The sequence below is a fragment of the Gymnodraco acuticeps genome, unplaced genomic scaffold (assembly GCF_902827175.1).
Source record: "Gymnodraco acuticeps unplaced genomic scaffold, fGymAcu1.1, whole genome shotgun sequence".
NCBI lineage: Eukaryota > Metazoa > Chordata > Actinopteri > Perciformes > Bathydraconidae > Gymnodraco > Gymnodraco acuticeps.
Window position 1 is genome coordinate 170,125 of NW_022990396.1, and position 26,364 is coordinate 196,488.

General features: G+C 41.5%; 2 protein-coding genes across 3 annotated transcripts; one reads left to right on the forward strand and one right to left on the reverse strand.

The window, feature by feature from the left end:
• The first annotated feature begins 44 nt into the window (after positions 1–44).
• serpini1 (serpin peptidase inhibitor, clade I (neuroserpin), member 1) lies at positions 45–26,364 on the forward strand. The gene is made up of 9 exons (XM_034224562.1): positions 45–664; positions 12,336–12,627; positions 13,459–13,689; positions 14,367–14,561; positions 19,658–19,862; positions 21,053–21,150; positions 23,839–23,925; positions 24,335–24,424; positions 24,837–26,364. The coding sequence occupies exons 2-9, from the start codon at positions 12,357–12,359 to the stop codon at positions 24,911–24,913; spliced, it is 1,254 nt and encodes a 417-aa protein (XP_034080453.1). The 5' UTR covers positions 45–664; positions 12,336–12,356; the 3' UTR covers positions 24,914–26,364.
• LOC117551628 (microtubule cross-linking factor 1-like) lies at positions 11,308–16,932 on the reverse strand. Of its 2 annotated transcripts, none has more exons than XM_034224564.1 (2): positions 16,140–16,932; positions 11,308–13,666 (listed from the first exon to the last, which is right to left on the reverse strand). In XM_034224564.1, the coding sequence occupies exons 1-2, from the start codon at positions 16,920–16,922 to the stop codon at positions 13,655–13,657; spliced, it is 795 nt and encodes a 264-aa protein (XP_034080455.1). In that variant the 5' UTR covers positions 16,923–16,932; the 3' UTR covers positions 11,308–13,654. The 2 variants fall into 2 exon arrangements, with proteins under 2 accessions (XP_034080455.1, XP_034080454.1); XM_034224563.1 differs by lacking the exon at positions 11,308–13,666 and adding an exon at positions 15,643–15,913.

The following is a 26,364-nucleotide window of genomic DNA, read 5'->3' on the forward strand; positions in this document are numbered from 1 at the left end:
CATAGCTACGCACTACCTTTTCCACTTCCTAAAAAAGCGAACAACAACAAGGCTCTCTGTCCTCGGTAGGGTGGTGTATTTATTTGGAGTAAAAATAGCAAGAACGACCCGAAATTAACTGCCGCACTGTGGGACAAGATAGTTATCTTCCCATGTCAACTACTTCCAGCTGTAAACTTTACATCAAAACTCCTCGGTTTTTACATATTAACGGGAATTCTTAAAAACCTTTTCGAACTTTATTAATTTAACAATATAACTGCTTATTTTCTCAAAACAAACTAGGCTAACCGTTGTAGAAGGGACATGTTAGGCCTAGCTAGAATCCATAGAAATTGAGGTATGTGAAATGAAATGAGCAATTGAAAAAATCAAATGATTTTTCTACACATCTATATAACAACGAAGAAATGGAAGGTAACTTTAGACTTTAGCAACTATTTATAAGATAAGGGCAAACTATTGATCGTTCGCTAAAGCAAAGACGGAAACAGGAACAAGGAACTATTTCGTTTCACATTCATACTCTTTGGCAGACGTTCATTGGACCAATCAGTGTAGAGGGGGGGCGTGGTCTGCGGCAAACGATCAGGCATCGAGCTGCGGTTCTGGAGGAGAGCAGCAGAGAGACACATCCATCCATCAAACCAAACACCATTTATCGGTAAGAGACGTTTTTTTTGTATTTTGTCATAACCTACAACTGGTTCCCATACTAAACCTGCACTGGTTTATTTGAATGAAATGATAGGACAACAAACCGTAAATGTTTATTTTTTGGAAGAAAAAAATTACCAATTTCTGAGCTTGTCCATAGAATATTGAAGGTATATGAAGGTGTAGAAATGTGCTGTATTTTTTTAAGGTGCATTATAATAGGGGTTATGACGCTATAATCAACATGTGTAGGTTTTTAACAAGGGGGAGGGTGGAGACGCAGATTGGAGCCAATCCTATTTCCATACGCGTTTTGACTAAGATGTTTCCCGTGTGTCCACCATCCAATGCTGTTTCACATTTTGTCTGTGGGTTATAATGGTAACGCTGGTTTTTGTATAGTCTCTTCCATTGGAAACACGCTCAGTGTGGTTCTTGTCCTTGATATACAGGCAAAGGCGCAGTGAGTGAGTGAGTGTGTGTGAAGGCATATTGTAGTAGCCGGATCCCACCGTATCCCCACCCCATACACACACACACACACACACACACACACACACACACACACACACACACACACACACACACACACACACACCACTTGTTATTCCTGCATACAGGTTTGTGTAGAGGTGTTTTTTGTTCACAATTCATGGTAGGTTGAAGCTAGTTCAGAAATAAAAAAGAGATAAACACAACACATCTCTTGTCATTCAAAGCTTAAATATAATATGTGAAAAATGGCATTGCACCTCATGTTAGAGACACCATGTGAGCAAAACATGGTCAATAGGAGCAATTCAGTGCTCATTCTTATGTCTCACCCTCTCAATCCACCTATGATCTTTTTATCTCTGCAACTAAGATAATGACCTCCTAAATCCTCATGTATGCACAGAGTTCCATCAGATCCATATTCAGAAAAAACATCCTTTCCAGTCATCATCTCAATGCATTAATCCCATGTGCATCCGAATCGCTGGTTAATCTCAGCTCATAATATATATCCTGCTGTATCCTCCATATGCCCTCCTGTGTTGGTGTTGATCAGTGTGTGCGTGTGCCGCCTCTTCCCACAGAGCGCTGCATTAATTGCATTTCAATAATTAAATGTCTTTCAAATCAGCCTTGCACAACAGGAGATACTTGTGTGTGTGTGTGTGTGTGTGTGTGTGTGTGTGTGTGTGTGTGTGTGTGTGTGTGTGTGTGTGTGTGTGTGTGTGTGTGTGTGTTGTGTGTGTGTGTGTGTGTGTGTGTGTGTGTGTGTGTGTGTGTGTGTGTGTGTGTGTGTGTGTGTGTGTGTGTGTGTGTGTGTGTGTGTGTGTGTTGTTAAGAAAAAATTATAATTAAGTTAACTCGGACATTTTCCTTTTTGCATCTTTTAAGAAATTATATCATTACATGCAAAAAGAGATACAATTAAAACTAAAGTATATCAAATAACTAACAAATCAGAAAAGGGGAAAATAGAGAAAAAAGAATAAAAGGGCCTATTATAGTTATTATCTTGAAACCAAGGCCTTCTAATTTGTTAATTATTGCTACTCTTATAGCTAGTAAGGATTCGCGCATTTCCTTATAGGCTTGAGTCAAACCTGCTATGCTGCAGTGTTAAGTGAAAACAGTCTAATTGAATCTTTCTTTGTCCTGAAATAAATGTATGCCCATGGTTACTGAATTTGAATTTACTGGAAATGCAGTAAGAACAAAAGGGAGGCAGTGATCAGCAAGAAAACTGCATATTCGTCTCTCATTAATGGATTTGAAACACGTGAAAAGCATACTGAAAAAGAGCCGGAAAATCCAACATTACTGTCACTTTCAGCAGTTTGATTTATGCATTTGTTCCACTTTTCCCTTCACTTTCTAAGCACACTGAGGCACACCACACACACACACACACACACACACACACACACACACACACACACACACACACACACACACACACACACACACACACACTCGGGCACACACTCGGGCACAGGTTTGTCCCTGTACATGCTGCAGCAAAGACACAAGGGATTATTTTATACCTGGCCGGATAGAGGATGAAAGGGGAGAGATTCAGAGAGAAGCAGGTCAGGAGTTATATCAGGAAGTTACATCGAGTATAAAGAAAAATAGAAAATGAATTGTTTATTTGAATAAATGCATTAAACTGTGAATTGTTAATATCTCAACATTAAACATTTTTTTAAAACTGACATTTAAACATTCAAAAGAAAAATTGTTAGTATTTTATTTATTTTTTCAAATGCTGCGTATTTGTTTTTTTATTTTCCCTTTTCCTTATTTCTTTCTTCTACTTTTTAAAACTTTTTAAAAAATCTCCATACTTGTTAAAGAAACGTTTAAGATCAATCAATTTCAGATAATCTTTTGATAATTCAAAATTATAATAGAACAGTATTTTATTTATTTTTTGTGCAAATGTATTTTAGTATTAGAGATTAGAGAACACACACACACTCACTCACACACACACACACACACACACACACACACACACACACACACACTCACACACCCTGGAATCGATCCTCTGAATGATTGGTGTCCCTGAGCAGGGCTGAGCGCAGTTGAGCGACAGAGACAGCTCTCTTTGCGGAGGACGGTAAAATGGTCGGAGTGATTCAGTCATAATAATTCTTTCTCCTCGCTCAAACTTTATGGCTAATCAGTTTGAATTATTGTCCTCACTGTCTCACTTGTCACCTCCATTGTCTCTCTTCCTCTCTTTCCTGGTTTCACAGCTGTTCACCGACTCCATGCCCTGAAACCCGTAAAAATAATCGGTGTGTGAGCGATCCTAACACACCCTCATTATCACACTCTCACATCACCTGACTTTCACCTGGCATTCAGTATCGTCTCCTTTTCTTACCTGTTACACCTCATCCCCTCCTCCCCACCCCCCAAACAGAGAAATATTCTAAATATATTACCCCCTCTGAAATGTGGTGGTGTTGAAGTAGCATAACATAGAAATACGCTAGTTAACTACTGCACTTATTTGAGTAAATGCACATCATTTTCACCATTACCTCAACACCCACACTCTCTCTCACACACACACACACACACACACACACACACACACACACACACACACACACACACACACACACACACACACACACACACACACACACACACACACACACACACACACACACCACACACCACACTTCCCCACAGGACTAGTTGATGTTGACCTTTCCTGTGCTCCGTTGTCTCCCCAGTCTTTAGTCCATTTGAAAAAGCCTCAAGTCTTTTCACTTTTACCACTGACCCCAAATAGAGGCCGATCCAATTACAGCTCAAACCTCCTCTCTGAGCTCCCTCAGCACCGCAGCCGTTACTGAATATGCGTGTGCGCGTACGTGTCTTTCCGATATCGAAAAAGAGAAGAGACACTTTTGAGTGTCTTAGCAGAGTGTGGGGAGCAGTCAGACATCTTTCATGCTACGCAGGGGCCGATTAAATATCATCAATGGTGGGAAAAGTCTTCTTAAATAGGACCTATTATGCTCATTCTCAGGTTCATAGTGGTAAAGTTCTTTATTTGTCTCATACTGCCTGTGCTGCAACAAAAATGTCTTAACAAACTACTGAACATCATGACGTTGAACAGAAGCCGCCTTTAGCTTAGCGGTGGTGACATGTGACCATGATGTAGTTCCTTTAGCCTAGGGCTGCTCAATTAATCGTATTTTAATCGCAATTACGATTATGGCTTGCAACGATTACGAAAACAACGCAATCGAAATAAAACGATAATTTTTTTATTATTACTTTTTTTTTCTTAATTTTTTGTTGTTGTTGGTTTTTCAGTTGAATTATACTTAAAGTCGAGGGTAATCAATCAACTGTTCAAAACATACTGTTAAAAAAAAAAATTCTCCAATAAATTGATGTTTTCAAAGTAAATGGATAATCGTTTTTAATAATCGTGATATCAATTATTGACCCAAATAATTGAGATTATGATTTTTGCCATAATCGAGCAGCCCTAGCCTGATGTTAGCTTTTTAAAACTTGTATCAGAAACGTTTTCCTCAAAGATGCCCGTGCGATGCTTACTTTGGGTCAGCCTACAGAATTACTTCTCCCATCACCACTCTATTTATCCTTTCACTTCCTGTCCCTGTCTATCCGTCTTGCCTTTTTGGAAAAGTCCCACCCACATATGATATCATCTCTGTTTTTGTTGTATTTTTTTCCCTCCTCTCTCTCAGTCTATTAAGCCTCTTTATCGCCTTCTCCCTCCCTGCGGGTGTCTCTGTTAGCAGGGATTAATAAAGGGTTGTTAACCTCTGTGTGTCCTCTGTGGAGTGTAGAGCATCCTGGGACTTCAGGCTGCCTCCATGTCGTTCTCTAACAAGCAGCTAAATGAGATGGGGGTAATTCTGTCTGCCACTGCAAACAATATAAACTGCAAGGGTAAAATGAGGTTGTTAAGTAAGTTGTTTCTGTCAGTGTAAAAGGTGCTAATGAGCTCCTGCTACGCCCACAGCACCAGAAACCCCATGTTTTGTGCAATTTTAGTTTAGCAGTGGTTGACTGATTAATGCCCTTTTTTCAGATTGTCCTATTGGCCGATATCTGTCTGCACTCACAAGATTAATTATTTATTAATGTTTTATATTTTACAAGTAAAATGTAGGCAGCGCATATCGAGGTTTTCTGTAACTGTCTGTTCACATATTATTTCCCATTAACCAGTCTTTAAACACCGTCAGAGCCCATACTGTGTTCCTGTTAGTGTTTACTTCCTGTCTGTCTTCTTCTGCTGATTTCTCTGACTTCCAGAGTATTTAACTTTTCTTTACTGGGGACAGTTTAGCTAACATGAGTCCTACGTTTCCTGCTCTCCAAAAATACAGATATAAATATTCAAAAAGTATTCCATGCTGTTTTCTGATGGATGAAAACAAATTATTGTTGTCCACCGTTGACGTTAAATTGACCGGACTTCTTTCTGCGGATTGATATGACCGCACATTGATCAGTGTCATCCTTAGCAGCGATCTGTTATTATTATTATTTACAATAACAAATGAACCTTTGTAAGCCCTACATAGAGTATCGTCTCTACAAATCTCAAAACTGCTCTGTTGAAACATGCAAAAGTCAACGTGTGAACAATACATTTAATCATGGCTGAATAACAGTCTTCGATTGTCGTGATCTCACTTTTTGTGTTTAATGTTTCCTGTTTTATTTTGAAATTAATGTTCTCTTTGTGTTTTGTCTGGTTTTCCTTCCTGTGTTTTGGTTTTCCCGCCTGTGTGATTGTCTGATTGTGTTCACCTGCTGCCCGCCCTCTCCAGCTGTGGCCGTTTCTCAATGTCGAGGAGGCTTGCTTGTTAGCACATGTATGCTGGCATTTAAACAGTGATTCGGCGCCACTCGATGACGTAGTATGCTTGAAATAGTGGCTCTGAAGCAGCGTTACTCGACATTGAGAAACGGCCCGTGTCTTGTCTTTGTCATTAGTCTTGTGTACATGTAGATCGTCCTGTCTCCACTCTTGTTCTTTGTCTGTCCGTCGTCTATGTTCCTGCTCTTGTTCCTCAAGCTTGTTTAGTTTTTCTTTATTTGGTTTGGTCTTTATTTAATTAAAAGCTTACTTTTTGTTTATACTTGCCTCCTCTTCATTCTGCGTTTTCATACCCCGTGACAGTTATTGACACACAGCCAAATTAAGCTTCACCTTTCAAGGCAACACAACGACACATATCAGTTTTAAAACGACTGTCACCTTGAGTCTGCAGGAAGAGGGATGGCCTAGTTTACTGTTGTTTTGATCTCCAGGCTTACCTGCTAAAGGGACCGGTCTTATTCTAAGATTTAATTAAAAAGTCATTCACTGAAGCGTATTCCCTGACACGTAGCATTTTCATATTTCATACAATGAAAAATAAATGAAATACCTGTGTGAATATGGGGGCAGCAATGGAGGAATCTGTTGCATGCTGCTTTTGAAGTTAAATCTTAAAGCGTTTTGTTTTAAATGATGAACATGCACGGTGTACCTGTAACCTCTACAAAATGATGCGGAAGTGGCAGTCAACTTCCCTTTTTTCTTTTTAATCTTTTTTAATAATATTTATAATTTCCTTTAAAAAAAGATGAATAGTCATGCTCCTAAACTTATGATATGTTTTCTTGATTTGAGGACAAAATGAATCCTGTAGTGTGTTGTTTCTTCCATTAGAAATAGTAACACAGATAGACGTATCACATTGTTTGTTACCTTAACAATGAAGATGAGTGTGTTGTGAATATTTGGGTTCAAATACAGTCTATGGTTGAACAATCAATCGAAGCAATATCGACTAGTGCATTATCCAAATCGCAGTACCGAAATATTTGTTAATGAGAAAAATATGTGAAAATATCCGAATGAAAATGTAGAAGTTGATCTGCAAACTCTATTTGAGCGATCCTTTGTGTTTGGGATCATGTGTGTTTGGGGATTTTAGCCTTTGCAGACCATTTACATGCACACAAACCTATACAGGAAAGGGAAACCCCCCCAAAAAAGAACAATAGGGCCTCTTTAAAGGCTCTACCCACTGGTGGTCTTCACTGCAGACTCTGTGTGAATCCTCTGCCCCAACAAAGGAGTTCCTTTATCAGCGGGTGATCAATAGGAGAGGGACCGTGGTTATTCAAACTGGGGAAAGTGTGACACGTGTAGGTTTATTATATTCATTTTTAGTGGGAATGTTCATGAGCCTATACTTGCATTTCTATCAAGCCCAGAACAACATGTAGGAAGTATCTTCTCCAAGGACGATTCGTGAATAATAGTCAAATTGTCTTCATCTCAGCAGTTCAAAGCCCTTTATAAGTTATACATCCTCACGGTGAAATCGTGCGGGATTACTCTGACATTTATAACCGAGTGTCCATCTTAGAAATTCAAAGTTTTACGGGGCAAGAGATAATCGCTTCTCTGCAGTTTATTCCCAGAGGGACGGAGACGTTAGCATTCTTCACAGAATTCGTCAAAGTGCAGATGAATTTGGAAGTGTACTTAGAGCCTGTGATATGAACCAGGGTGCTGTGATTTGAGCAGGAGCAGGAAGTGGGTTAAAGAAGGATGATAGTGCTCCGGGACTGGAGCTTGCCTTGTTTCTGCCAAACTACAGAGTGAACTCTGGGAGTGTGTGTGTTGTAGGCGATGTCAGCGAGTGCATTGAGTGACAGAACTGGAGCTACTTTAAAGAGTTCTTGCCGAGAGAGGGGTTAGACAGAAAATGCTGAGTCATGAGTGCAAAGAGGAAAGAGACTTTATCTGCCTCTGTGGAAGGAGGAAGATATCTTTAAAGAGGAAGAAATATGTCTGTCAGCTTGGCAAAACGAAAAATGTCCATCACTTGCAGATGCTCTGGTTGCCTCGGCGTGTAAAGTGTGTGTGTGTGTGTGTGTGTGTGTGTGTGTGTGTGTGTGTGTGTGTGTGTGTGTGTGTGTGTGTGTGTGTGTGTGTGTGTGTGTGTGTGTGTGTGTGTGTGTGTGTGTGTGTGTGTGTGTGTGTGTGTGTGTGTGTGTGTGTGTGGTGTGTGTGTGTGTGTGTGTGTGTGTGTGTGTGTGTGTGTGTGTGTGTGTGTGTGTGTGTGTGTGTGTGTGTGTGTGTGTGTGCGCATGGATGTGAATGAGGATGTCACAATATACTTGTTTATACAGTTTTACTTGTACCCAAGTGTTTTTACTAGGGATGTAACGATACCAAAAACTCACAGTACGATAATATCGCGTTAAAATGTCCACGGTACGATATTTATCGCGATATTTAAAAATAAAGGGGAAAAATGTGGACTTTTTTTTTTTTTCTTTAATTTTTTTTCTTTATTAAATAATAAATCTGATTTGTACAGCATTTTAGTAGGATATTAGTATTTTAGAGTGTTAACAATATAATAATCAGACCCTGCAATATAATAAATCAAGTTTCACTTTAGTTTTTCAAGTAACTCAACTCTAACTCTCTCACTCACTCACTCAGCATCAACAAGGTTATCTTTTAGGAATATGAGCATGTCCACATTTCCAGGTAGAAGCTGGGATGTTTGGGCGTTTACAAAATCCCCTGCTGTGGAAAAAACTCTCTTGCTTGGTACTGATGTTGCTGGGACAGAGAGATATGCTTTGGCCATGGGTGACAGCAGTGGGTCAAACTGTGCATTGTCTCTCCACCACTTCAAAAACAATACAGTTTTTGCCAAGAAGGTGAGGCTTATTGACAGGGCGAGATATAAATATACTGTTGGTACTTGTCAATGTCTCTAGGTATGTACATGTAGCCCTGTAAATACGATGTCCTTTTGTGTTATCTGTTGTTTTATGTTCATGTTGTAACTACTTGCTGCCATGTTGGACAGGTCTCCCTTGAAAAAGAGATCGATTATCTTAATGGGACCATCTGGTTAAATAAAGATTTTTTTTTAAATCACGGTAGATTTTGTCAGTCTCACGACGGTATTGAGACATTTATTTACCGCGATATTCGATATATCGTTACATCCCTAGTTTTTACCCTTCTTATCTCTTCCCTGACCTTGTGTTTTTAAATCTAAATTGATATTAATCCTTAACAGTTTTATTGTTTTATTAAATTTCTCTCCTCAAACCACCCGTTATATATTTAATTTTGCAACAGTATTTAAAGACAACATATTATGTTAATTTTCAGGTTTATATTAGTATGTAGTGTCTCTACTGTGACACGTCTCCATGCTATAATGTTCAAAAAGGTCTTTATTTTTCTCATACTGCCCGTGCTGCAGCCCCTCTTTTCACCCTAAAACCTATAGAACACTTCAGGAGAGGGAAAACCCCACAAAAACATATTAGGGCCTCTTTAATTCGTCATGTGTTTATAAGCACCATACACCAAAGCTAATTCCTTGTATGTGCGATGTTACTTGGCAATAACCCTGATTCTGATTGGAGGCGCATACATTGTCGTTAAAGCCTTGATGCATTCGCTTTGCACTTTAAATAGACGTTAACAGAAAAATCAAATGACACCTGAAGGCACATCCTTGTGTAGCCTACTGCTGTTAATAAAGTGTTAGTCACGTTTGTTCACCATGTTCTCACATGTTGTGCGTCACTGAAGGCAAAGAGACCCAGAGAGAGTAAGAAGAAGGGAGGGGGGCGGCTGGCACAGATGTAAATGGAGGGAATGTTCCTGACCTTCTGAGCTGTGGGAGGCTGGGAGCTGAACTTTTGTGAGACCGACAGCGCTGCTTTCTGTACGGGAAGGAGCCAGCCATGCAGCAAAGCCAGGGAAAGTGGTGTGTGGAGCATCGTTGTGTGTGAACCTGTGAGAGTGGATAATAACATCAAGGGTGGCTGGCTATTACGTGTAACAGTGACACCATTCTGACCTTTTGAGTTGTGGCACGTTGTCAGATTGGCCATTGATGAATAACAGCCCAACTTTGACCGAGGGGAAACCCAACGCCCAGCTGTAAAATGTTCTCTCGTGACTTAAAAAAAAAAGAACCGTCTCCTGGTTCGAGTTGCAAATCCTGACGACTTGATTCATTCCGTGCAATTAAACTCACTGGCCTTTAAAAAGCAAACCCCTCTAATCTCTCGGTGTAATCCTAATTCTCAGACAGAATAGATCGGCAGTTGACATTTCCACAATTTAAACGTGACGTCACGCAAATTCACCGTTAATCCTTTCTGCCATTTAAACCCAACACTTTGAGACGGTATGCTTCAGAGGCCGGGGGAGTTTATCAAACATGGACATCCTCAGAAACAGTGAGTTTGTGGGAGACTATTTTCAGCAACAGATTGCTCTAGTGGGAGGGAGGCTGTGGCCAGGGGCTGTTCTAGGGGGGCCCAGTGCCCCCTACACTGACCTCTGACCCCCCCTGTGGCCCCCCTAACAATGAAAAGGTTTTTTTTTTTTTTTTTTTAAATGTATATTTTCTGGTACTCGGTTTGCCAAAAAACGCAGGATTTTGTTGCTGTAATGTGAGATTGTGCAGACACCCTTATGTAAAGTAGAGATGTAACTGTTCATTGCCTTTATTTTTATATAAATATGGTGTTAGTGCAAACATTGCACTATAACTTAAGCTGAAGCTAACAGTAATAACTATAAGATCTATCTGAAATAAATAAGTGTACTGAAACAAATACCAATAACTGGATTGCATTGTTTTCTTATGCGCAATTACTTCATACTGTCTAGTTCTCTTTTTCGTCCTGCATTTATTGTGCCCCCCTCAGAAAAATAACTGGCCCCCCAGTGGCCCCCCCAGTCAAATTGGTCTAGAACCGCCACTGGCTGTGGGTTAGTACGCTGATCTTCGAATCAGAGGATAGCAAGTTTGAGTCCCACTGCAGTCAGCATGTCGTTGTGTCCCTGAGACACTTCACCACAAATTGCTCCTGTGGGGATTGTCCACAGTATTGAGTATGTAAGTCGCTTTGGATAAAAGCGTCTGTAACATGTAATGTAATCTAGTGACGATTTGAAACAGGTGGGAGGTGTTGGATGGAGTCAAAAGAATGCACGTTAACATGGCAACATTACACCCAACAGTGTGGCTCTGATATATTCATAGTTTTTGCACGACAATGGCCACAGAGGAAGAAATATCATCGGACTAATCCTGTAGGGCGTGACATTTATGTGTCCCCGAGGCTGTAGAGCTTTTATTTTGAAAGGGAACATTGCTCTTTGTGCCAATCCCAGGGCACAGCAGAGGAAAAGGACAACAGGATGGGGCTCTGCTTCTGTATCTGCTGCCTATTGTTGTTGACTCTCAGGTACATTGTGTCACCTGATGCCACACACACACACACACACACACACACACACACACACACACACACACACACACACACACACACACACACACACACACACAGCAGCCGCCAGCAGATTCCAGCCCATAATACACACTGCATAATGACAACAGCCCATCACAGAGACAAACAACAAAATAAATGTGTTATTCCAGACTGTGTTGCGGATATGTTTATCTCCCTTTCAATATTTCTCTGTTATACGATACATGTTTGTCTGGGCATCTTAGAGAGACTCTACAGTATATGTCTTTAGTGTGTTATATAGGTTTTTGTGATTTAAATGGTCTGCATAGGCTAAAATCCCAAAGCTCTGTAACAAAGTGACATCACGATGTAACACTCACACTTCTATTGGCCAGCGCTCACAACACATTAGTACGCTAAGGGGTGGAACCTTTCTAAGCGGTTGACCAATCACAGCAGAGCCAGCCAGCTAACCAATCAGAGCAGACTGGGCTCTGGTTTCAGGCAGAGGGTGAAAAATAGCTTTTTGCACATTAAAGCCTGGAGACACAGTAGAGGCACAACATACTAATATGACCCTGAAAATGAGCATCGTATGCCCTCTTTCATTTGGCAGAATGTCAGATGTTTCCTGCCTCCACAACCCGACCCTCTCTTTCAAAATCCTCTTGACCTTCATCTCTTTTTCTCCCATACACAGTAATCTTCTCTACCTTTATCTTTCTCAACCCCTCCCTCCTGTTTTGCAATCCTCCCCCTTTTCTCTCCATTCCTTCCTCCCCACCTTTTTTTTTTTGCCTCCTTCACACCTCATATTTTTTACACATCACATTAAATCCCTCATCTCTTCCTCTCTCCCCCTCCAGCTGTCTGTGGTCCGTGCTGCGATGTTGATCCTGGACGTGTTCTCCCCGCTCCTCCTCCTCCTACTCTTCCTGTTGCCGCGCTACAGTTGCCGGGCGGCGGACATTCCGGAGGACACGACAGCAGAGTTCTCGGTCAGACTGTACCACCGGCTGCAGGCGGCGGGGGACCAGGACAACATCGTCTTCTCCCCGCTCAGCGTGGCTCTGGCCCTGGGCATGGTGGAGCTGGGGGCCCGGGGGGCCTCGCTGGAGGAGATCCGCCAGGCGGTGGGCTTCAGCCATCTGCTGCCAGGTGAGAGACAAACACAAGTTCACCAGCATTAGTGTTACAGGTGGGTTAAGGAAGGGGAGTTTAATAAATGATTGAATTACATTTCAATCAGCTGCATGGGTGGTTCTGGGTGCTTTCCAGTGCCCCTGTAACACTAAGCTTGGACCCCCCTGTTGGCCCCCCTACAAAATAAGAGTCAATAATAATACCGTTTTTGATTTTATTCAAAGACTGCTTTGACCGGAGACACAGCCGCAAACACACCAGCATTAGGGCTATGGGGGAAGGAAGAGGAGTTGAATATGATTTCATCACATTTCATTTAGCTGCATGATTGTTTCTCATGGGGGGGGGGGGTGCAGCTGGGACCAGTGCCCCTATTACACTGGGCTTGGACCCACCAGTGGCCCCCCTCCAAGGGAAGAGTCTATGCTAATTCAGTTTTTATTCAAAGACTGCTTTAACCTGAACCAAAGTTGACAAAAATGTGTTTTGTTTTTAATAATGTCATACCATGTTAACTGAGTTAGAGACACAAATTACAATCTAATTATTTTGTTGTCTACATCGTTATACTAACCTAACAATTATAAACACTGTCTCTTTTTTGTGTGCAGCATTTAATGTGCACCCAAGAAAATATGGTCAAGAACTGCCACTGTTTAGAAAAGCAACCAACATTGAGTGTATTTAACCATGAAGAAGCTAAATGTACAAAATGTTTGTTAGTTCTACTGGGTGGGGTTTTTGTTCCAATTGCTGTACCATTGTTTAACTAAAAAGCACATCTTTGTCGGATCACTGTCCTCTGGACACACAGCTACATTATGGATGTGTCCCTCTGTCCTTTAGGCGTGGAGTTCTCTTTGCTGCAGAACCTGACGGCGGCGCTGTCTGAAGACAACGCCCACTACGTGATCCGGTTCGCCAACAGCCTCCTCCTGCAGGAAGGCATCACCTTCAACCCCGAGTTCCTGCATCTGATGAAGAAGTACTTCCAGGCTGACGTGGAGACCGTGGACTTCAGCGAATCAGCCGCCGTGGCCGATCAAATCAACACCTGGGTGGAGAATCACACCGAGAGTGAGTTAGAGAGACGCTCACAATCTCATCTTACTAAAGGACCTGCATCTGATTTGTTTGATCACATCATCTTCTACCAAAACAATTGTAATGAATACATGGCAGTTTAAAAAGTCATTCAAGTTAAGTCTTTTACCAGCTGCAAAATTAAAATGATACCATGATCACATTAATTACATCAAATCAAACTTTATTGTTAGGGCACTTTTCATACACAAAGGTAACACAAAGTGCTTCACAAAGCAAAAACAATACTAACACACAGTAACATATAGCTTTGTGATTAATGAGGAAACTTGATAACAACAGAGGACTGAATAAACAACATTTTAATAACAAATAAAAAATGAAATAAGAATAAAATAATAAAGTGAGAATGGAATAAGAATAATTACAATTCAATTGAAAGCCAGTTTAACAGGATCAATGGATCAATAATTATAACCCTGTGATCAAATATACATTTGTTCAGAATTGGCCATTCTGCATAATGAGTATTTTTAGTTTTGGTACTTCAAGTATATTTGATTTTACTGAAGTAAGATTTTGAATTTAAGGACTTTTACTTGTAACAAAGGTTTTCTTCACTTTGGTATTATAACTTCAAAGGCTGCATCCAGCAGGCGCTCTCAGGACTATGTAAACTAATCTAGATCCTGTACAACCCCCCCCTCCAGGTAAGATCCATGATCTTTTCTCAGCCGATGACTTCAGCAGCGTGACCCGCCTCACGCTGGTGAACGCCGTCTACTTCAGGGGCTCCTGGAAAAACCAGTTCAGGCCAGAAAACACCAGGACCTTCTCCTTCAGCCGAGACGACGGCTCCGAGGTCCAGACGCTCATGATGTACCAGCAGGGAGACTTCTACTACGGTAGGGAGGAGCTGTGCGTGAGTGCGTGCGTGTGTGAGTGCGTGCGTGTGTGTGAAGCCCTTATTTGGGCTAGTATTTCCAGAGGATATTTAAAATGTTAATCTTAGATCTGAAATATTCATATTTGGAGTGTTATTCCCACGAGGCTCATCTTTTCTGCTCAGTGAGCTTTAATGTGTATGCTAGTCTTCACTAGCATACACTCTGGTATATCTAATGGATCCAGTTGTACTATTTTAAAGCCTACTTTGTTAATGTCATACAATATTAGTGGTACTGCGACAGTTTCAGTTAGAGGGGCCCTATATGCTCATTTTTAGTATTTAGTGTCTCTACGGTGACATGTCTCCATGCTTTAATGTTCAAACAGCTCTTTATTTTTCTCATACTGTGCTGCAGCACCTCTTTTCACCCTCTGTCTGAAACTGTTTATAGATGTCCCGCCCGTTAGCCTATCACGTACAATGTATTAGAGTGCCACAGTGACGCGTCCTAAAACCCGGAAGTGAGTTAGAATTGTATCACTTCTGGTTCCTTCTACAAAAAGCAACGGGATCTCTCCGTAGGATTTAGGAAAATATCTGGAAATAAGGTCTGTGGTTGAAACACATTTAAGAGACGGATCACGTTTTGTTCTACGACATTAAATACACCAGCAGTGACCCCACTGGTGATTTCTGAAGAGTTTACGTGTCTGAAAAACGATGGTTGTTACCAAGTGGCTGAATAGGACTACAGAAGTCATCGAGGCCGTTGTACGTCATTACGCCGAACACGTAAACACTCCCGCTAAGTTTGTTTGCCCTGTTCTGCTTGAAAGCAAGTACCTGCCTCCTGCAAACTGTTCAAACAAACGCTTCAACTTGTACCATTTACAATCTGTAGTTTTGATATGCATCTTAAAGGGGAAAGGAAACACCATTACAGCTATAATATTCCGGTAGTTTATTCATTTTACAATGGATATTGATCGCAATATTTATTGTATATGATATTACTCGCCAAAAGAAAATTAATTATCCGCCGGCCGGGTGGGGAATTCCTGGACCAGGCCGCTACCATTAGGGGAGTCCCAAATGGTGACGTCACTGTGTGGGTCCTCGCTCCGGGTATCCATACCGGAAGTCAACACAACGTGGCAGATATTGCAGCGATGGAGGAATTTTGCAATGAGATCGACGTTTTGAACGATGAATTTGACTATTCGTCGGGAGATGACATTGATGTGGAGGCTGCAAGGCTACATGTTTTGCTCATGTGTTTCATGTGTCTGTGTTGCATGCTCTCTAATCATAACATCATCATCCCTGTAGTGAGTAGCATTGGATGGAGTCCAAAGGCATTTCTACACTCTAGGAAGCAAATCATAGTGAACAAACTGAACTCAACTGACTTTATATTACACCATGCTCATGATAAATAGTTTTAGCATATAGGCCAAAAAGCAACATTACAATGAAAGAAACCAAATTCTAAAATAGGCTGGTTAGGCCTTTTGTTTATGTTTGTCATTTGAAAAACCCATGGGACATTTAGTCACAATCATAGTTGACACTTAGTCGAATATATTGGACTTACCTTGAGGTAATCATTCTCAGATCTCAGTTCTTCTATTTCCCGTACAAACTCCTCATGCATGCCGTCCATAAACTCCTCTGTGAGGTCTGAGAAAGCCAGGGATGCGCTGGGGGGCACCCTGCTGTCAAACGAGGTGACCGAGCGCTCCACGCCTGGGGATATGCTCCCTTCCCCTGTCTCCACGGCCAGGGAGAGCCGGTCCTTGTAGTCCCTCTCCGAGGAGAAGCAGGTGGTCCTGGCGGTGGCATGTTGGCTAGCTCTTTCTGCCAACACGCCATCTCTGAGCGGCTTGTCTCCGTCTAGCCCCCCGCCTCGGCTGCTTCTCGCCTCGGCGTCGCTACTCACAGCGTCCGCTGAGAGCTTGTTTTCCTCGGAGGCGCAGTCCGAGAGCTCGGAGCTACTGTCGGTCGGGGAGAGCTTCCCGGTGGCACAGCCGGAGTCCTTAGATAAATCGTCGGAGCCTGTGCTGGCGTCCGAACCCTTACGCCGACCCCCGGTGCTTTTCACTGCGTTGGCCGTTTTAGAGAAGGCTGAGGATGATTTGCCCGCCGGTTTGCTCTTATCCGCTTTACCTTCCTTTCCAGCGAGACTTCCCACGGGGCTGCGCCGGGAAATGCGCCTGCCCAGGTGAATGTCTCCCGGCTTGACGCTCAGAGTCGGGGTCCCAATCTCTCTGCGAATCTTGGTGAGCGACCAACCGGGTACATCCTTCGGTCTGGCCGGGGAGGGTACAATACGCTCCTGACGACGACCGTTTTCTTTTGTTGGAAACCACTGGTGCATTGCACGCCATGTTGTTTGCAGCTGTATTGAGCTTTGGCCCAGGAAGCCGTACCCACACAGTGACGTCACTGGGAAAGTCCCGGATCGATGGAAGCGCCCAAGGTCATTAGGCGCGTATTTCAAAAAATTAATTTGCGTATCTCGATCGTTTACATTGGAAATAGACTAGATACATACATTTCCTAATGGGAATATTGTATGGAAAGCAGTTTGAAAAGTGTTTCCATTTCCCTTTAAGTTCGTGTGACGCTGAAGCAGCGACTCTGCTGTAGTTCCTTTATAGCATAACGTTAGCATTTTGCTTCTGGCGACTAGATTTATGATTCGAAAATTATAAAAGTAGGGTAGACATGTGGATATTATCCGGCTGAACAAAACGTGATCCGTCTCTTAAATGTGTGTCAACCACAGACCTTATTTCCAGCTATTTTCCAAAATCCTATGGAGAAATTGCATTGCGTTTTTGTCGAAGGAACCGGATTTCTGGGTTTTAGGATGCGTCACTGTGGCACTCTATAGAAGTGTGAGTGTTACGTAGTGATGTCACTATGTTCCGGAAGTAAACAAAGGAGTCTAATGGAGGTGTTTCGGGCGCTAGTGTTTACTTCCTGTCCGTCTTCTGCTGATACAGAAAGTTCCACTGTGTTTTCTGATGGAGAAAACTGACGATAAAATATCCTTTTTCAATTAACGTTTACAATATCTGAATAATTCCAGTCTTTATTTTCTGCATCAAATCTTTTTCATCTGACTACCGCCAAACATCAGATGTGTGTGTGTGTGTGTGTGTGTGTGTGTGTGTGTGTGTGTGTGTGTGTGTGTGTGTGTGTGTGTGTGTGTGTGGTGTGTGTGTGTGTGTGTGTGTGTGTTGTGTGTGTGTGTGTGTGTGTTGTGTGTGTGTGTGTTGTGTGTGTGTGTGTGTGTGTGTGTGTGTGTGTGTGTGTGTGTGTGTGTGTGTGTGTGTGTGTGTGTGTGTGTGTGTGTGTGTGTAAAACAGGGACAGGTCCTCGGGGAGAAATCTGCTTTTGAATTCTGAAGCACAATCATGTAAACTGTTTGTAGAAACCCCACCCCGCTGTCTGCTGCAACATCGCCTCACTGTGCATACATACAAAAACAAGACGCCACATGTAAGTTAATGAAGGATGAAACGCTTTTTGTTTCCCTTTTTAAGAAGCTTCAAAAGAAAAATAATGTGCCAAGATTGAGATAAAGACTGGGGATGTTAAACGCTCTGTAATCTCCATCACACACAAATGCAAATACCTCAGTGAGGGGGATAATGTTTTATTTTAATTTTAATTCTAGGTGGACGTTTTGAGGATAAAAGGATTATCTCAAAAAGATATGCGTTTCATTTAATTTAACTAAATGCTTGTTGGCGTTTCCCGATTATAATCTATATCTTTGGCTTTCTCATCCTCTCTAGTGTGTCTCTAAGAAGATCTGGGTCTATCTTCGTGTGATGAATTTTGCTCTAAATGTGTGTGTAAATACATGCAGAATGTTTTTTTGGAGCCCAAATTGGGATTATTTGCTGCTTGCAGTTTTGCAGTGAGAAAGAGATTGTAGAAACAGCCTTTCCTGCTCAAATACTGTGTGTAGAAAATGTAAAGACGTTAAAGTGAAGCACCAGTGGTTTTTAATTAGTGCATCAGGGAAATGACCACACACACTTGATCAATGCTGTTGATCGATGTGCTTTAATGTGCTTACTGCCTCTTCAGCCAAGTAAACAGTCACATTACAGAGTGTGTGTGTGTGTGTGTGTGTGTGTGTGTGTGTGTGTGTGTGTGTGTGTGTGTGTGTGTATGTGTGTGTGTGTGTGTGTGTGTGTGTGTGTGTGTGTGTGGGTGTGTGGGTGTGTGGGTGTGTGGGTGTGTGGTGTGTGTGTGTGTGTGTGTGTGTGTGTGTGGTGTGTGTGTGTGTGTGTGTGTGTGTGTGTGTGTGTGTGTGTGTGGTGTGTGTGTGTGTGTGTGTGGGGTGTGTGGTGTGTGTGGGTGTGTGTGTGATTATATATGTTTTTAAAGAGGCCCTAGTATGCTTATGTAGTGTGTTAGGGCATCTTAGAGAGACTCTACAGTATATGTCTTTAGTGTGTTATATAGTTTTTGTGCATGAAAATGTTCTGCAAAGGTTAAAATTCCTGTCCCCCCCCCCGCCCCTTGCCTGAAAATCCTCCATTGGACTCCTTTGTTTACTTCTCGAACATAGCAACATCACTATGGAACACTCCTGCTTCTATTGGCTATCGCCCCAACACATTGTACCTGATAGGCTAAGGGGCGGGACATCTCTAAACGGTTTCAGACAGAGGGTGAAAAGAGGTGCTGCAGCACAGGCCGTATCAGAACAATAAAACACTTTTTAAACATTAAAGCATGGAAACATGTCACAGTAGAAACACACAATACAAAATGAACCTGAAAATTAGCATCATAGAGCCCCTTTAAAAAACGTTCTTGAACATGTGATGTTGAGATATGTAATAGGTGTGTTGGTTTTATGAAGATGATTATGGTGTGTCTGAAAAAAGCATAACCACATCAAAAGAGCATGTGCTGTTACAGCAATAAAATACAAATTAATTTTGTCTCTTAAGAATCACTAGGCAAGAATTGTTATACTTTCTAAAAGTGGTGGGGTTATATCCCCAGCATCCCCAGTGTAAAAGACACCTACGTATATGTGTGTATCTACTTATACCTGCATTGTGTTTATCTCCTCACCACCAGGTGAGTTCAGCGACGGCTCACAGGAGGCTGGCGGTGTGTACCAGGTGCTGGAGATGCCGTACGAGGGCGAGGACATGTCCATGTTGATCGTTCTGCCGCGGCAGGAAGTGCCTCTGGCCTCGCTGGAGCCCATCTTCAAAGCAGCGCTGCTGGAGGAGTGGGCCAACAACGTCAAGCGGCAGAAGGTGGAGGTCTACATGCCCAGGTGAGAGTGGAATACCTGCTATACAACATCTTCTGTTTTGTGCACCTAATTCCCCTCAATATGCCTTGGTTACTTGTGCGTCCATTAGTGGTTAGCTACATTTTCAAATAGAAGGATTCTTTATAGTTCCTGAGGGGGACATTTTTAAAATCGTTTGCTTTAAATCGATAAAACATAACAATAACAACATTTGACTTCCAGCACATTGACATCTTGGTTTTGTGTTTTTCTTCGTGACAAAATGATAAGTTATCATCTACTCATGGTACCTTTCTCCAGGAGCTCTCATTATTTAGTCAACATTTCTTGGTGCAAGCTATTTAGCAACATACTTTTAATAAATAATTCTTATAGGCACTTGTAAACATGTCACAGTAGAGGCACTAAGTACAAATATGAACCTGAAAATGGGCATAAAAGGGTCCCTTTAATAAAAAAGTGACACAAACTCTACTAAAACAAATCATGTTATTTTATGAGGATTTTTTGTGTGCAATGACTCTACACTGGTGTCCGCGGGGAAATTAAGTCTATTAAAAAGTATTAAAGGGCATTTCTCAAGGTATTACATTTTGTAGCTTGTTTTCAATAAGTATATGAATGGTCCAAAGAGGTTGCATTCTACAGTCTGCCTGAATGTAATCATTGCGTAGGTGTGTAGTGTGATTCTGTGTAGTTTATTGATGGCATCCCGTTGGATTTGACGTCATCTGAACAGGACATCGCGCGCTCACTGCTTGATAGCGCGAAGGTCCGTTTACGCCGGTTGTTAAACAACATCGTTATGGGGAAATGCAAGTTTGCGTCCAAATGGTTGGAAGATAAGGAGGAAGGACAATCAATACTGTGTATAGTAAATGTGAGGTAAAGTGTGTCGTCAATGTAACCGGTTAAAACTCAAAGTGGCGATGAGGTCTTAAAATGTATGGAAAGGGTCTTAAAAGGTCTTAAAATGTGTTACATTTGACTTCAGGATTCCTGCATATACCCTGCTCTAATCCTAACCAAGAATAGTGAAATTCTGAACACTGTGTCAGTGCCCCTCTCATAAAATATCTGGTCCCAGCACGATAGCCCCCCCCCCCATGTAAAGTTGGTCTGCCTTTGCATCCACCGTACCTACCTCATACTTCCGACCATCATCACGTGGCATCTGATGTTTTTCTTAAATTCTCATGGCTTTCCCCCAGGTTCAAAGTGGAGCAGAAGATCGACCTGAGGAGCACGCTGCAGGATCTGGGAATAAAAAACATCTTCACCAACGATGCTGATCTCTCCGCCATGACAGGTAACACTCCTCTCTGCTAGAGGCAAAATGTGAGACTTACCATAAAGTTATTATATAAACCTCACAGATATAGAAACAGAGCAGGGTTCAGCGTGAGAAGGTGATTTCATATTTCTGCTCCTTGGCTGCAGTGAAGTTGCCTCCGGTACTTTTCTCAGGTAACCACGGTAACCGGCAGCGAGTGGGCAGGTCAGAGCTGTCACATCATCATCGGACAAAAATAGATCCGGAGAGAGGGATATGCACAGAGGCAAAGAGACAGGAGACATACATATAAGTCAAACATAAAATAAAATATTGTTAGCTGAAGATAAGACCCATGTCCAAGAATCATATCATAAATATAAAATAAAAAAAAAATATATTTATATAAACATCAGTTAAAGGGGACCTATCATACAAAATACACTTTTGTATGTCTTGTATACATAAACATGTGTCCCCGGTGTGTCGGGGAACTCACGCAGCGTCAGAAAATAAAACCCTCTCTCTTTTCCTCCGCACCCAAATCCCTAAAAACGGGGCTACAACGGAGCTGATCCAGATTTGTGTCCGATATGACGTAATATCGGAAATGTAGGCTGGCTTTACACCCACGGCCCTATCAGAAATGTTGCGAAAGAATGCCCGACTGTTTTGGACGTAATATGGTCGGTGCATGTTTACATTAGCATCGCTAACACTCAGAGCTAACCTGTGCTGGAGAGCATGTGTGTGAAGAAGCAGGAAATAAAAAGGAAATCACCTTGTGGTGACCGGCAAGAGAGAAAGCCTTTGAGCTCCATACTGTTTCAGAAAGAATCCTTGATAATCCATGATATGGCGTTTCATCACCGCAGTATTTAGTTTAGACCAGTGGTTCTCAACTGGTGGGTCGCGACCCAAAAGTGGGTCGCGGATGTGTGAGTGAAGAAAAAAAAATTTAATTTAATTTTTTTTTTTTTGGGGGGAAAAGTCTAACTTTTATTTTGAAGGCCCGATTTTCTAACTCTGTGCATGCAGTCCGCGTTGGACTCGAAGCACCAAAGACCATAAACGGTTTTGAAAACTTCTGTCACATAGTGATCATCTTCTCAATAAAATATCTTTGCTGATGTTTTTTTCGAGTCTTCTGGCCAATCAGAATCAAGATTGTTGCCGGAAGTCCCCACGGAGAATAACTTTGCGGTAGAACTCTTCTTTATACATCCATGGGTACAACTTCAGATAGAAATTAACACATAATGAAATATGACCCCCGGTCTGATGACTGACAGGTCACAGAACAATGGGAGCTATCTACCCTTACCCACAATTTAAAGTAAGTCACACAGACTATCTCCTCTTTATTCTTCTCGCAGCAAGATGTTAGAACAAAGTGAAAAACAAACAATGGCATAACATATTATTAATATGTCGGGTAGTAATAGATTTATTTATTTTCTTCTCAGTGTACCAGAATGCATAGTTTATGTTAGTATTTCTAAAAATCTCCTGGGGGAGAATCCCCCCAGACCCCCTGCTGGGGTTGGGTTTTCAGCATGCGTGCCTTTTTATATAGTTCAGCTTTGATTCCATCATCTCATTGAACCTTTTTTAAAAGCATACTTTAGTTCTGTGAAGGGATATAAGGGATATATGCACTGAACTTCACTTTTATTAATATTGTATGCTGAAAAGCGTATATATTACAGCACGATTTTTGTTGAATAGATTTGAGTGCTTCAAAATGTTGGGTCGCGATGTATTGACCAAGTAAAAAGTGGGTCCCGAGGCCTGACCAGTTGAGAACCACTGGTTTAGACAGTATCTGCCGGGTCCCACATGAGCCCCCTCCTTTTTTTTAATCAATTTCTTTCAACTTTATACCCCGAATCAGCACTTTTGAAACAGGAAGTGAAATAGAGGGATATGAGGCATGGCTAGAATGGGTGATCTGTTTGGTATTTTGGGCAAAACACATCATAGACATGTTTATATATCTGAGACCTATGCTATTGCCATAAAAATTGCCTAAAAATAGCATGATAGGTGCACTTTAAATTAAGAATGTGCAATCAAATATTAAATAATGATATTTATATAAACATAGGTAGTTAAAGTGAAATGTCCAATATAAGATAAAAAAATCATAAAACTAAGTGAGAATGTGAAATATAAAAGATATTACATTTAAAAAGAATATTAATACAAACATAGGGTGTTAAAGTAAATAAAATAAAAAATATATATATAATGAAAAATATTGTATTTAAAAATAATAATGTGAAGTTGAATTGTAAAATAAAGATATGTTTAGAAAATAAAATAAACATAATATTTGGCTTCGTGCTGAACAGCGTGTTCCTCCTGGTCAGGTGGAGCTGACATGATGTTGTGAAATCACCGTCTGCAGGCTGTACTGCACGTCGGAACATCCTGTGCCCGCTCAAACCCTCCTCACCTCTGCATGTTCTCAGAGGACACGCTGTCTGCTTTAAATCAAATCATAGAGATGTTCTGTCGCAGCGGACCAGATTTCCTTTTAAATGGAGCTGCAGAAAGTGATGCTCAGTGGACGAGTGGTATTTACTTTGTGTGTGTGTGTGTGTGTGTGTGTGTGTGTGTGTGTGTGTGTGTGTGTGTGTGTGTGTGTGTGTGTGTGTGGTGTGTGTGTGTGTGTGTGTGTGTGTGTGTGTGTGTGTGGGTGTGTGTGTGTGTGTGTGACAGATGGTAAGGACCTGCACATTGGGAAGGCGGTGCAGAAGGCGTACCTGGAGGTGACGGAGGAGGGAGCAGAAGGAGCCGTTGGATCAGGTATGTTACCGCTCAGGACTTGTTGCACACACACATTTATATATATTTATCTAAAGATAATTATTCATATAAGTATATATTCAAACAGATTCACCTCATTATATTGTGAGTATTTTATTTTATGCTGTTATTCATTTATTTTTATTATATCTTTTTGCCCTTCCGCTTCAATTTACTTTGTTTTCTTGTACGTTGTGTGTTTATATTATTTTGGATTTAATAAAAATAAACAATTCCCTCTCTCACAAGAAAATGAATGAATAAATACTTACCTTAATTAATTATCCCTTAAAATAATTAATAGATACATAAATAAATGAACAAATAAATACAGTAATTAATAAATAAATGCATAAATAGATGAATAAATAATGATTGTGTTTTGTCCCCCTTTCCCTCCCTCTCTCAGGAATGATCGCCCTCACCCGGACTCTGGTGTTGTACCCGCAGGTCATGGCCGATCACCCGTTCTTCTTCGTCATTAGAAACCGGAGGACAGGTGTGTTGTGTGTGTGTGTGTGTGTGTGTGTGTGTGTGTGTGTGTGTGTGTGTGTGTGTGTGTGTGTGTGTGTGTGTGTGTGTGTGTGTGTGTGTGTGTGTGTGTGTGTGTGTGTGTGTGTGTGTGTGTGTGTGTGTGTGTGTGTGTGTGTGTGTGTGTGTGTGTGTGTGTGTGTGTGTGTGTGTGTGTGTGTGTGTGTGTGTGTGTGTGTGTGTGTGTGTGTGTGTGTGTGTGTGTGTGTGTGTGTGTGTGTGTGTGTGTGTGTGTGTGTGTGTGTGTGTGTGTGTGTGTGTGTGTGTGGTGTGTGTGTGTGTGTGTGTGTGTGTGTGTGTGTGTGTGTGTGTGCGCATGTAAACGTGCGTCTGATTCACTGAATGTGTGTTTTGACCAGACTTTCTATATTCTTCCTCAGGGACCATCCTCTTCATGGGCAGGGTCATGACCCCCGAGGTCGTCGACCCCAACGACCAGGACTTTGACTCCATGTAAAACAGATCTCAGATCCTGACGTCATAAACGCTACCTATCCTCTATCGCCATCTTCAGCTGTGTTTTATACTCCTTTAAAAAATATATATAACACGATATATTATATATTAACATATGACATATACACGTGACTGTGTTTTGATACTGGAAGCTTTAAAACTCTTGTATACAGACAAGCAGAAAAAATGAAGATGTACATATTCTCTGGCAACACAAGTTTGTATATGAGGAAAAGAAAACACACGTAATCCACGCACAACCCCTTTAAGTTCAGCAGCTTCAAACTCACCTGCGCCCACACACACACACACACACACACACACACCAGGCACAAACATATTTCTGCTTTAATTACATCCCTGTACATTCGACATTGTGTTCTATATTAACATATATACTCAGTATTTATTGCAGCATAGACATTTTGTCCCTACAGGGAATGCGATGCCCCAGAATGCACCGCAGCCATCTTTGGAGGATAGCAGCAGCCATCAATATCTATCAGCGTTTCCCATCAGAATTGAATAAATATTAATGCCCTTACAAAGAAAACCTCTGGGCAGAAACAGAGGAGCGTTATTTAGTTAGTGTTCACACATATTTAAATATTAAACATTTGGATGCCCATGTCAAGTTTACAAAAGAATGGACACAGGACCTTCAAATCTACAGGTTAATTTTTATATAACAATAAAATAATCCAGACGGAAGTAAGACAGCTAATGTTATGCTAACTGAGTGCTAACTTAACGTCGGCATGTCATGCTTAATCAATCTCCCGTAAATGTACGTGTCCTGCGATATTTCCTGTTAGAAATCCTATTCCCAGCGTAGTGGTTTGTGTTACTGTAGTTCAGCAGATGGCTGACAACCAACACAACTCAGCGTCTCTTGCTGAAGTTTGCTACGTCTCGCTCGTTTCCATGATAGTTTAATAGAATAACATGTAATCCCGTCGTCGTCGTCTTTTTTTTTTTTTTTTCATTGGTGTTACAGCCAGTATAACAGTGCCTACTGAACATGTTTAAAACGTTTAAAGTCAAAAAGTTACAGCTACTTCACTCGCTGTACAGTCAAAGTCAATAGGTTGCGTATCAACTAGTATCCTCCAAAGATGGCCGACTTGCCGCTGATGACGTCACATTCCTTATACACTGAATCTCAGTAATACACTGACAGTATTCTAGTAATTTTTTACACGGTAGGGCACACTGCTGATGAACTTATATGCCTTATATGAGTGGTTGATCAGGCCCCAGCTGGGCATCTCACAGGTGAGCAGGGGAGGCTGCGTAACTAAGGTGGGTTGCTATGGAAACGGACCGGAGCATGCAGGCAGGCGCACTGAAGAAGATCTGCTTGCACTATTTTCTGGATGTACATACAGGGAGAAACAGAAACACCAGCTGTAGTCTTTTACTCAATAAACATGAATTTGTTCCCATTTAAAA